This window comes from Chiloscyllium punctatum, chromosome 25, assembly GCF_047496795.1.
Source record: "Chiloscyllium punctatum isolate Juve2018m chromosome 25, sChiPun1.3, whole genome shotgun sequence".
In the NCBI taxonomy this organism is placed as follows: Eukaryota; Metazoa; Chordata; class Chondrichthyes; order Orectolobiformes; family Hemiscylliidae; genus Chiloscyllium; species Chiloscyllium punctatum.
In genome coordinates this window covers 19,794,106-19,807,079 of record NC_092763.1, presented here as the reverse complement: position 1 = coordinate 19,807,079, position 12,974 = coordinate 19,794,106, and the positions used below count along the sequence as shown (strand labels likewise).

Below are 12,974 nucleotides of genomic sequence, written 5' to 3'. Positions count from 1 at the left end.
TCTCTGTTTAGTGTTTCAACCAGCTTTCACTATGTAGCATGGTCTATACTGTACTGAAGGATTAACCTAAAGAAAAGTGTACTCAAATGAGTGGAATGGGTCTTGAACCCCAAACTTTCTAACTCAGAGATGACTGTGCCATCACAAAGCTGAGGCTGAAATGGCACATTACATCTGGAATTTTTTAGCCTGGGTGGCATCAATGATACATATCATGGAATCAGTGTTCCTTGGATTTCCCAGTTTGAGGTACAACTGGTCCCCAGCTCCAACACATTACTTGGAGTTGCCGGTGTTGGACTGGGATGTACAAAGTTCAAAATCACACAACAGAAGATAAAGTCCAACAGGTTTAATTGGAAGCACATTAGCTTTCAGACTGTCAGATATCACCTGATGAAGGAGCGTCGCTCCGAAAGCTAGTGCTTCCAATTAAAACCTGTTGGACTATAACCTGGTGTTGTGTGATTTTTAACTTTGTACACCCCAGTCCAACACCGGCATCTCCGAATCCTGGTTAATGTAAGTAGCTTAAGTAATAAAGGAGCAGAGAGAGAAAGGGGGAAGTTGTAAAGTAGAAACTAAAAAATGCTGTCGCTGGAAATCAGAAACAAAAAAAGAAAATCAGATATCCTCAGCAAGTCAATGTTTCAGATAAGACATGTAGGGAACAAGTCCAATAAATACAGCTAGCCTGGCATTAGAGGAGAAGATGTACTGAAACAGGTGATAAGGCAATAAATATAATTCACTTGTAGATCAATGCTTTGTGACACAAGTCTACAAAACTGATGTGTAATGTTCAAGCAATGGTTGGATCTCCCTCAAGTTTGCTCCAGCAGTTTGATAAAATCCCATCTTTCCCAAGCCCATTATCAAAGTACATCAAGCAGATCAATATCCAATTTCATGAAGGCATCTGCTGATAGTAAAGATAGGTGAGCAGTAAGATATAGATGTTAAATCAGTGAAATTCAGGACTTTGGAAGTATTTCAGGTTATTTTTATGTTTGGCTGATCAGGACCAAACATGGTCTTCTTAATAGACATCATAACATGATAAACCTTCTCTTAATCCCATTTCCCCCTGGCAGGACTTAGAGACGTGTTTTCATCTGACACTGTTTCCATCATATTTCACTGACACTGTACAAAGTGAAGATTCCTTTTGAATTTGTGGGGATAAGTAGTTTGAAAGTTAAATCTATTCGAATTGAACCTGACATTAAAAGCCTCCAGATCAGGGAGGGAAGCTTGATAGCTATTGACAACATTGTGCAGCGAGTGTTGATCTCAGCCCTATTGGTTGGCTTCTTGGTGTTGCCACTTTACAAGAGGAGGCCAATTGAGTGGTGACCCCCATCTTCCCTTCAATGAAGGACAGCGGGCTTGTTCCCAAGGTGGGATTCCCAGTCAGACGGCCCAGGCTATGGATGGCAAGGGAAAGGGAAGCACTGCTGAGGCAGGCAAGAGGATGCTCAAAAATGGAGGCTGTCACCATGGCAGCAACAATTAAAAAAAGTCAATCATGGCTATGGTTGTCAGGCCAATAATGTAGAGGACATATGGACTACTCATTCCATTCTGGAGTGATTAATAAGGAAATGCCATGTCTTCCCAGCCTGCCATTTGAAGACCAACTCTATTTGCCTACAGATGAATGCAGGAATTAGGACTGGGCTCTTTGGCGTCTCAACAGTTTGATAAAATCCCAACTTTCCCAAACACATTATCAAAACACATCAAGCAGACCAATATCCAATTTCATAAAGGCATCTGCTGGTAGTAAATGAAAGATGAGCAGTAAGATATAGATGTTAAATCAGTGAAATGAAGCTGCTATTCCATAAAATCATAGCTGATCTGAGTGTGGCCTCAGCTCCATTTTCATACCTTACCCATAACGCTTGCTAGCAAAAAAAAATTGAATTCAGCCTTAAAAATGTGCACTGACCTACCATCCATGGTAAAGAACTCCATAGCCTAATATTTCTCTGAAAGAAAAATAAATTTACTTACCTCAGTAAGGAAAATACCTCATATTCAAACTGTTCCCTAGTTCTAGATTATTCTGCAAATGGAAACATCCTCTCAGCACGGACACTGTCAAGTCCCCTCAGGATCTTTATGTGTTTTAACACAATCGTCTCTCACTCTTCTAAACTCCACCATAGGCCCAGCCTGAACTACCTCAGCTCCTAAGATAACCTGCTCATTTAGGAATCAACGGAGTGCGTCTATTCTGAACTGCATCTAAATGCAATGACATCCTTTCTTTAATAAGGACAGTAAAACTGCACATCGTACTCCACATGTGGAGTCGCCAACATTTTGTCTGTAGCATACCTTCCCCATATTTTTACTCATTTCACCTCTTTATAAAAAAAACACTTCTATTTGCCTTTCTAATCACCTGCTGCATCCTGTTTCTCAACCTTCTGTGATTCATAGACCACAATTCATGCATCCATATCTCTCCTCATGTAACAGGTGACCCAGAGTTCTACAGTCACCCTCCTTTCAAATAACAGTCTGTTTTTTTATTGTTCCTTCCAAAATGGTCACATTCATCTTTTCCCACACTAAACTCCATTTGCCAAATTTTTTTTTTTTGCAGGCTGACTTAATCTATGTAAGTTCCTCTATGGACTCATTGGGATGGATTTTCTGAGGAGTAGAAATCTCTGTCGCTTTTTACTCCTCAAAAGGATAGAGCTCCGCATTTCTGAGAGGAGAGCTCACTCAGGGCTCCTCCTGAAATGCACAGCCGTACTTCCACTCTGCCAGCTCTGTCATAACAAGGCACACCAGCAGTTAGAACAAAAAGGCCCAGAATCACAGACAGCCACTTAGACAACTGCTGTCAAACAGTAAGTCTGTATAGCAAGAGTGAGTACTCCTCTTTGCATTGGTAGTGTCCCTGCCTCAGAGTCAGGAGGTCCAGATTCAAATTTCCCATGTTCCAGAGATGTATAATAGTATCACTGAAGAGATTGATTTGGAAATACTTATGAGGCAAGTGTGATGTTAGGGTGCTGGGTGTGTATGTAGTAGGGTCAGTAGGGTGGCCAGGTACACAGGGTGTGAGCAATGCCAGATAAGTAGATTGCCAGCTGGGCATGGGGTTAGATTCTGGCAGGTAGGGTGAAAGGGGCAGGTAAGAGTGCCAGGGTGCAAATTAGCAAGGGGGTCAGCTGAGTGATGAAGTGTTCGGAGAAGGTTGGGGTGTAAGAGAAATTAGGTCTGACAAAGGAGAGTTTTTAGATTAGATTAGATTAGATTAGATTACTTACAGTGTGGAAACAGGCCCTTCGGCCCAACAAGTCCACACCGCCCCGCCGAAGCGCAACCCACCCATACCCCTACATCTACCCCTTACCTAACACTATGGGCAATTTAGTATGGCCAATTCACCTGACCTGCACATCTTTGGAGTGTGGGAGGAAACCGGAGCACCCGGAGGAAACCCACGCAGACACGGGGAGAATGTGCAAACTCCACACAGAGAGTCGCCTGAGGCGGGAATTGAACCCGGGTCTCTGGCACTGTGAGGCAGCAGTGCTAACCACTGTGCCACCGTGCCGCCCATGGCAGACCACCACTAGACGCCGATTGGCATTATATGTAAATAAAATATATATATATATGTTAAAGAGGCTGGCAGACTTTGACTGGATTGGTGAATGGCTCGAGTGAAGGTTGTGGTGGTGGTTGGGGATGAGGCATGTCTGGCCCAGAGCAGGGAAAGGTGAGGTGGAGTAGGAAAAGGGTGCAGACAAGGTGGGTCAGATGAGGGCGGCATGGTGGTGCAGTGGTTAGCACTGCTGCCTCACTGTACCAGGGACTTGGGTTTGATTCCAGCCTCGGTCTGTGTGGAGTTTGCACATTCTCCCCGTGTCTGTGCGGGTTTCCTCCGGGTGCTCCAGTTTCCTCCCACAGTCCAAAGATGAGCAGGTTAGATGAATTGGCCATGCTAAATTGCCCATAGTGTTCAGGGAGGTATAGGATAGGTGCAATAGTCAGGGGTAAAATTAGTTTAGTAGGGTAGGGGAATAGGTCTGGGTGGGTTACTGTCCGGAGGGTTGGTGTGGACTTGTTGGGCTGAAGGGCTTGTTTCCATGCTGTAGGGGTTTTGTGTAGGGATCCTGGGTCAAAAGCAGGTCAAAGGGGATCAGGTCAGGTCCAAAACAGGTGAAGAAGGGCCGTCTGATCAAGGTCTGGGAGTTTTTTTAGGGGGCGCAAGGCTAGGTGAACTCAGTATGAGACTCTTCCCGGTCCATAAGCAGTGGTGTAAAAGTATCCAGCTTCTCCATAAAGCTGTTCCCCACCTCCTTTCAGGTACTGGGCTTGTGAGGGTTGGCACACATTACCATCCACTGACAAACCTGCTGCACCAATCCAGTCAAAGTCTGCCAGCCTCTTTAACATATATATATATATTTTATTTATATATAATGCCAATCGGCGTCTAGTGGTGGTCTGTAAGCTTCCTCTCCCACCAGCAGCACCTCACCCATCTGTCCATTCTTCAGAATGTGGACAAAGAAGCATTGGTTATTGAAGACTGTCCGCTCCTGCTCTCAGCTGATATCCTCATGCTTCCCCCTCTCCAACTCCCCGAGCTATGGTTAGCAGAGAGAGGGGGAGTATCATAGCATTTGATGGATGTGCAAACTCTCTGATCAACCATCCTCCTCTGTCTCTGCTCAGTTGCACCAGCCTATCTGCTGACTTCGCTAACAGCCGGATGGTGTGACCTTTGGCACTGCCCATTGTTGGCCTGCTTATGTTGTCCACTTCATTTCAATGAAACATGGCCCTGGGCAGTAAAGCTCAGGCAACCCACATGCTTTAAGGTCTAGGCAGCCTTTCTGGGAGCTAACTTCACCTTGCTTAAACTTCAATGCAACTGCTATCTCAAACAGAAGCCTTCAAACAATAAAATGGTCAGAGTTTACTCAACTTACCACCTCTGCCGTAGCAGACACTCACTGTCCACATCGTGGTAATTCTTATACACTTTGAACAATCAACCATAATTCAAGAAACATAATCAGAAAGAGAAGATTTACCTTTCAGTCTCCCCAACAATAGAATCCCCTGCTCGCTGTAAACAACAAAAGGTGGAAAGAGGAAAGAAAGAGCTGTGTTAAAGTCTTTCATAGAAATGAAACAAAGCCCCATTTCCCATAATTAAAACATGCAGTACGAGTGCTCCAACATACCTGAAATGTGAGATCATAAACTGCAGCAGGTATGAACAGTGGTTACTGTAGATGAGCAAGCTGAGACAGCTCAGCAATGTAATAAAGACTTGTCTGCAAGATCTAAAGGCTTAAGTTTACTTCACTGCCTGTGCTGACACCCAGACCCACTGACAGCAGGTTTCATCTGCTTTTAGTCAGAAGTTCATGCGTTGGAAGCTTCGAGTGGTTTCCCCACCCACAATTTTGTTTTTCAAACTTGTGAGACACTGATCGTACCAGATGCTCACGCTTTTAGTTCTAGATCTAGACGAGCTGACATGACACTTAGAGGAACTAAAAGAAAATGTACTAAAGGATGCCCAGATCACTCTTGCAAAGCAGGATGCTTGGAATCTCTGGTACAGTCTCTCCACTTCCTCATAGTGGGGGGAACTGGTCAATCTTTCTTGTTAATACAAAAGCTCTCTCTCTCTCTCTCTCTAATCTCCAATGGACGCAGGTCCTGCTCATGTGAGTCCGAAATATACTCTTGGACGTGTCCTCCCGATTTTGGTTTTTGGGGGAGAAGTATGCCTTTGTTCTGACTTCCAATGTGACTTTTACCTCTCTGAATGCTGATTCAAGGAAAGGTTCCTGTAAGAATTATCCTTGAATCATGAAAGGATAGACAGCTAACTGAACAGTTACTTAGCTGTACCAATCATGCAAACTGCGAGCTAATAGGTTAGTTAGAACCAGTACAATTGAATGCATAAAACAAACAAAAATCTTACTGAACCAAACAATAGAAGTATGTTCCATCACATGCAGAAGGCTGATCTAAGAATATTCCATTAGACATATTTAAGGGATCTGAATGAGGGATTACCTGTCCCTTTCTTAGTTAAAAGTTAGGAGTGGAAGGGGAAGAAAAAAAATAGGCAGAGTCTGGAAATCACTAATTAATTCAACACAAACACTAAGTGAGTGAAGAAAAGTGGTAAATCAGGAAGGCTCCATCCTTTTCGAGCAGCCTACGATAATTGGATGACATTTTTAAAAAAGGCCATCCAACCCCTGGAGTACTAAAGGGTCCTCGGTTGGTACACTTGACATTTATACTGTGATTTGCAGTAGTTCCAGACTAGAGCCTGGAAATTACTGTGAGTTAGGTTCTCAGAGCTTGTACCAAACTTCATCCTCTACCATTTTCATGGATTCATTAACACACTCATTCTCAACAGGTTAATCTGCTCCTGTTAAAACGATGGACAGAACAATTGAGCATTTGTGTGACAGTAATATCGAGGCTACTAATATGCTTCTTAGGTAATATATATGAAAGGGTGATTGGACATGCTGAACCTCATTCCTATTAATGGGATGTTATGGATAATTCCATGATCATCCACATTGGAGCTATATTCTTGGACAGGGAGGATTGGAGAACTGAAGCTATGGTACCGTCTTACCTTAATCTACCTTCCTTCTCAGCATAACCTCTATAACTGGCAGCTCACGATTAAGCCGTGAGATCATTTTTGACTTTAGCTAAACCACAATTTTTTCATATGTTTAACGAGTTTGTGGCATTTTGTGTAATTCAGATGAGACCAAAGCCACACCTTCTTGATGAAGTGTCAGCATCTAACTGTTAATGTCTGTACATAGTGAAAGGAGTGAGAAAGATAAACTAAATTTCATGTGTTAAATTTGATAAAACACATACTACATTTAGATGCTACATTTTGGGTAAGACAGTTCAGGGTAGGACTTTTACACACAATGGTAAGGACCTGGGGAGTGTTGCTAAACAAAGAGACCTTGGAGTGCAGGTTCATGGTTCCTTGAAAGTTGAGTTGCAGGTAGACAGAATAATGAAGAAGGTAGTTGGACCGAAAGGTCTGTTTCCATGCTGTATGACTCTTAACTCTGTAACTTGTGTTTGGTATGCTTTCCTTTATTGGTCAGTACATTGAATATAGGAGTTGGGAGATCATGTTCTGGCTGCACAAAACATTGGTTAGGTCACTTTTGGATAACTACATTCAGTTCTGGTCTCCCTGCTATAGGAGAAATGTTGTTAAACTTGAAAAAATTTACAAGAACGTTACCAGGGTTGGAGTTTTGAACTATAGGGAGAGGCTGAATAGGCTGGAGCTAATTTCCCTGGAGCATCAGAGGCTGAGGGATGACTGTAAGAAATTTATAAAATCATGAAGGGCATAGTCAAGGTGAATAGTCAAGATGAATAGTCAAGGTCTATTTCCCAGGATAGGGGAGCCCAAAACTAGAGGGCACAAATTTAAGGCAATTGGAAAAAGATATAAAAGGGACCGAAGGGGTAACTTTTTCACGCAGAGGGTGGCTTATGTATGGAATGAGTTGCCAGGGGAAGTGGTGGAAAACTGGTACAATTACAACATTTAAAAGGCATCTGGAGGGGTATATGAATAGGAAGGGTTTATAGGGATATGGGCCAAATGCTGGCAGGTGGGACTAGATTTATTTAGGATATCTGGTCGGCATGGACAAGTTGGACCAAAGGGTCTGCTGCACAGCTCTATGACTCTATGATTCTATATACCATAGAACAGTGAGTAAGTAAAATCCTGGATGCAGCAAATACAATAATTACAGATGCTTAAAACATTGCACACCATGTGGTAAAGAGCCAATTCTACAACAAATGTTCCAAATATATTAACTTGAGGTGTAATTTCCACAGTTTTTGACTATTTGTTAAAAGGTAGATATGAGTCATCTATCATTCCTTCTGAAAAATGTTTACTTCTCTTGATTGGTTCTGTTTAGACCAATTCTTTTCATTCTTTTATGGACCGTGGCCATTGTTGCTTGGGCCAGCTTTTGCTGTCCTCCCTTACTGCCCTCAAGGGGTGTGGTGGTGAGCTACCTTCTTGAACTTCTGAAGGTGTATGTAGGCCCACATTGTTATTGGGGAAGGAGGTCCAGGATTTTGACCCAGCAACACTGAAGGAACGTCAATATAGTTCCGAGTCAGGGTGGAGAGAGACTTATTCCCAAGTATCTGCCGCCCATGTCTTTCTAGATGGAAGTAGTCATGGCGATTTCTAAAGAGACTTGGTGTATTTATGCACTAAAACTTGTAGATGGTACACACTGTGTAAGCATCAGTAGCGGATAGAGTGAATGTTTGTGGCTTTAGTGCTGATCAAATGGGCTGTTTTGTCCTGGTTGGTGTCCTTTTTGGGTGCCATTGGAGCTGCACTCATCCAAGCAAATCCGAAGTAATCTATTGTACTGCTGACTTTGCTTTAAGATTTACTCAGTAAAGGACTCCTAGCCTCTGACCTGCTCTTGTAACCACATTTCATACGGTTAGTCCAGTTCAGTTTCTGGTTAAACTGGACAGATTGCTGCATGGGTGTTTGAATGGCATAGCACAGTTACATCAATAACACAACCCTCATACTTTCAGATTTTCCTAATACTGCCAAGATGATTACCCAAATCCTCATTAACAAACAGATAATTTTCATCTATAATTCAAAACTTGAGTTAGTTTCAAAATAACAGTCCTGAAAGAAAAGGATAATACCTTTGACTCAAAAATTGTATTGTGAGATAATAGCATCCAAGTTCATCCATAATGGACTATCTTAATAGATGCTATTTATAAACGGCCAAAAAGGAGGACAGAGAAATTTCAAACACATTACTCTACAAGAACACAATGTTGTCATTTTAAAGATGTTTAAGGATTAGCTGTTATACCTGAGTTTTTGATGTAGTTTTCTTACTTACGATGTGATTTAAGAACACATTATCAGATAGTAAATAACCGCACAATTACTGTTAGTACACTATTTGAGAATATATATCTGGAAATGAGTAAACACATCTCTTGTGACTCATTCAAAGTCAGTATGGAAGACTGGTGGTTGATCAATATGTCTACACTAACTCTTCCAACATATAGAAATAACACTTTACACTTATGATGTCTTAATGTGACAGAACATCATAAGATACCTTAGAGTGTTACAAGACAGAAATTTGGCAATGAGCAACACTAGGGGGTCTGAGGCTAGATGACCAAAAGAGCAAGCTTTTGAAAATGTCTTAACAAACAAGGCAGAAAGGTAGAAAGATTTTGGGAGGGCAGCCTGCAGCTTAAGGTGTAGTCTTCAGTGATGGAGTGATTAAAATTGGGAATGACCAAGAAGCCAAAGATCATGGGAGGTGATCACAGAGCTAGGTAGGAGCTTGATCACGGAGGGATTTGAAATCAAGGGCGAGGAACTTAAAAATCAAGGCCTCGCTTAAGCAGGAGCCAATGTACGTCAGCAAGTGCAGAGGTGAGTAGCTATTGGTGTACTGGTACATGTTTTCAAATTTTGAATGTGTTCAACTTTCCCAAGGGAGAGAATTACACAGGCTGGCTAAGAATACACTCAAATATGGAGATAACAAAAGAAATGAGGTCAGGATAATGTTGGATGATATTACAGAGGTGAAAGCCTGAACTTTTAATGGATGTGGCAGGAAACTCACTTTGGAGTCAAATGTAGCAGTCTGTAAATGTAGTGTAATTTCTAAACAAATGTTCACACTCTAGAAGGTGCCAATTGTCCTGTTTGTGCTGACACTACGATCAACTAACAATGAGTTGATCCAAAACTTTTATTCTCCCCACCCACAATTTTGAGTGTGACAGGAGTAGATTCTCACTCAGTACGAGATTGACAAGCTGATGTGTGAGTTATAGAAGGATGGAACTGAAATAAAAGACTCATAGTTCACTCATTCAGAAGGGTTATTTGAGAGTCTAGATTAGAGTGGTGCTGGAAAAGCACAGCAGGTCTGGCAGCATCCGAGAAATTTGAGTGTAGTGACCAGATGTTCCACACTCCAAGCCTTTCACAAGAGACCCTAGAGTTTTCACCAGATGCCGTTAGTAGGGTAATTTAAGTGATGGTAATGCCATTGAATGTCAAGGGGTGGTGGTTAGAATCTGTCATATTGGAGATGGTCTTTCGTGGCACAGTCTCACAATTAATACGTCATCCAAGTGAGAGAGTGAGAGTAAACAATGTCCGCAGTCACTGCACTGTAATTAGATATTGTACTGGGATTGGACTGGGATAAGAGTGAATCTGATTGGCTGAACAGCCTCTTTCACGTCTGTGATCCCTGCAATAAAAGTGCTCAAAAATCAATCAATCACGACAGCAACCTTTGTGAAATGATGCAATAATTTTTCATTAACTGACTATATTTTGAATAACGATTTAAATGAGCTTTGTCTGCTGCAATAATGGACAAGTTAATAGGTTTCACGCTAACAGTTTCTGCACAGCAGTACAGCTCACATCTGCTAACGGTGGGTGAATTTTAAATTTTTAATATGCTTCCATTCATGAATGCTGTTTCTCTCAACCGACAATACCTTACACAAGTAAATAGCTGTTCCACATGTTTGGGAAAATAATTACCTTTTCCAAACATTGAGGTGAACGTTGCTTCTGTGTCAAATTGACATAGATGAAAACTCATGTGGGTCTCAAAGAGGAGGGGAGGTGTAGATCCCCATACCAGAATTGTACCCTGTGTTCTTCATAGAATCCTGACAGTGTGGAAACGGGCCATTCGGCCCATCAAGTCCACATCGACCCTTTGAAGAGCATCCCACCCGGATCCAACTCCCTACCCTGTCCCTGCAGCCCGGCATTTCCCATGGCTAACCCACTGACACTAAGGGACAATTTAGCACGGCCTATCCATCTAACCTGCACAGCTTTGGACTGTGTGAGGAAACTCGTGTGGATACGGGAAGAATGTGCAAATTCCACACAGACAGACGCCCGAGGCTGGGATTGAACCCAGGTCTCTGGAGCTGGGAGGCAGCAGTGCTAACCATTGGGTCACCATGCCGTGCTTTCCTGATTCAAACGCAGCCCTGCAAATTGTTAAAGCAAAACACTTGCCCATATTGACAACAGAATTGGAAAGCTGATGGAAGAAAGAAATCAACCGTTCAAGTGTGTAAAAAATGTGTTTAATTCATAAGAAAAGAATTGAGTTACTCAAGGCTTTGTTTTTGCTCCACTTCAACTTACAATTACTGACATCATAGACAGGAAGTGAAACCACTCCTTGTTTTGAATGGAATTAATGACGTCACACTTCAACCTCTCTAAATGCAAAGGTTAGATTTCATGAGTTTTCCACTTAAACCAATTTCATTAATTGTTTCTGAACTCCCCCATCTTGCTTAATAGCTTGCATATCCTTATTATTTAATCAGTTATGTCTGAAATTCAATGATAAAAGTTGAATATATGTCAATGTCACTTCATTTTACTGGTATAATGGAGGGAGTTGAATGCAGGTTAGTTTGCCAAACTGGAATCTAGCTAGGGTGTTAAATGCCCAAAAATGTAAGGAAGTCAGTTCTAGTTCTGGATTTCCACATCTAACTACAATGCATTAGGCGATGGATGGATAATCCCTTCAGGAGATTGGCGTGTTGCCAATTTCAAAATGTCATTTGCTCAATTACAATGGTATGAGCATGGCTTTTGGGATTTAAGTTTGGGTCCAAAAAGGTTTTCGGGTTTCCTGGAAGACATCCTTGCAAACCAGGTGAAAACCATGAGATGTGACAGGGAATAAGCACAGGATTCACTACTCACTGCTTTGTAACTGCTGTTTAAAAGGTTTGATGGCAGTGCCTGCATTAACTTTACAATCTTGGGGATGTGGTCTTGAGGTTTGCATGTTTGATCTGCATTCTGCAGCTCTGATCTGTCAGAATAGCATGACCACCATTTATACTGGACGCCAGCAGGACCACCCATGGCAGAAGCAGCAAGAGGTTCCTACATCTACAAGAGCTGGGTGATGGAGTGAGGGGTTGCCAGGGCTGGGCAGAAATCAGCAGCAGATGAGCCAGAACCGTAACACAGTGTTCATGTGGGGACGATAGGCTTCTCTTGACCTGTCAGAACAGCAGTGTCTCAAGAGATCCCAGCCTGCTGGAGAAAGACTCGCTTCACATAGAATTCACCAGCTTTCAAATCTCCTCATCCCCCCCCGCTCATCCCAGGTCCAGCCCTCCCTCTCCATACCCTCCTCCACCCCCCCCACCCTGACCTAACCTGTCCAGCTTCCTTCCCACCTATCTGCTCCACTATTCCCACTGACCAATCTCATTCACCTCCTACCTATCGCCATACCAGCTACCTGTCCCCTATCCCAACCCCTTCCCTCTATTTATTTCTCAGCCCCCTTCTCCCTCCCCAGTCTTGAGGAAAGGTTCCGACCCGAAACGTCAACTTTCCTCCGCCTCTGATGCTGCTTGACTTGCTGTGGCTTTTTCCAGCTCCACTCTCTATTAACTCTGACTTTCCAGCATCTGCAGTCCTCACTGTCTCCAAACCAGTGAATCTGGTGGCCATGCCAACAGCAGTGATCCAAGTGTCTCCAGCACCTTTTCTGCTGGCCCCTTCCAGGGTTCTGCAGGAGCTGGCAGTCCATAGTGTGCACAATGTACTAGATGACCGACAGCTGGTTTTCCAGGTTAGTGTCCACTGCCCGTTTCAATTCCTCCAACCACTCCCTTTCTGATATGACCATCCTTTGGAGAAACAACACCTTATTTCCCGCCTGTGCAGCCTGCAGCCCGCAGGACTCAAGATTGAGTTCTCCAATTTCAAATAACCTAGCTGCCCATCTTCTGACTCCGTTCCCAGCTCCTCCCACACCCTTCCATTCCTCTGATCGACCCTTCCTTCCATCTACCAA

The 12,974-nt window shown here is 42.9% G+C and overlaps 1 protein-coding gene across 3 annotated transcripts in view; it reads right to left on the bottom strand.

Moving 5' to 3' along the window:
• LOC140495730 (connector enhancer of kinase suppressor of ras 2) overlaps positions 1-12,974 on the bottom strand; it is a 577,745-nt gene that overhangs the window by 109,003 nt on the left and 455,768 nt on the right. For all 3 annotated transcript variants that reach the window (XM_072594776.1, XM_072594774.1, XM_072594775.1), the window contains exon 13: positions 5,073-5,107. In XM_072594776.1, the coding sequence (XP_072450877.1) occupies positions 5,073-5,107 (35 nt within the window). The remainder of the gene's footprint in view (positions 1-5,072; positions 5,108-12,974) is intronic.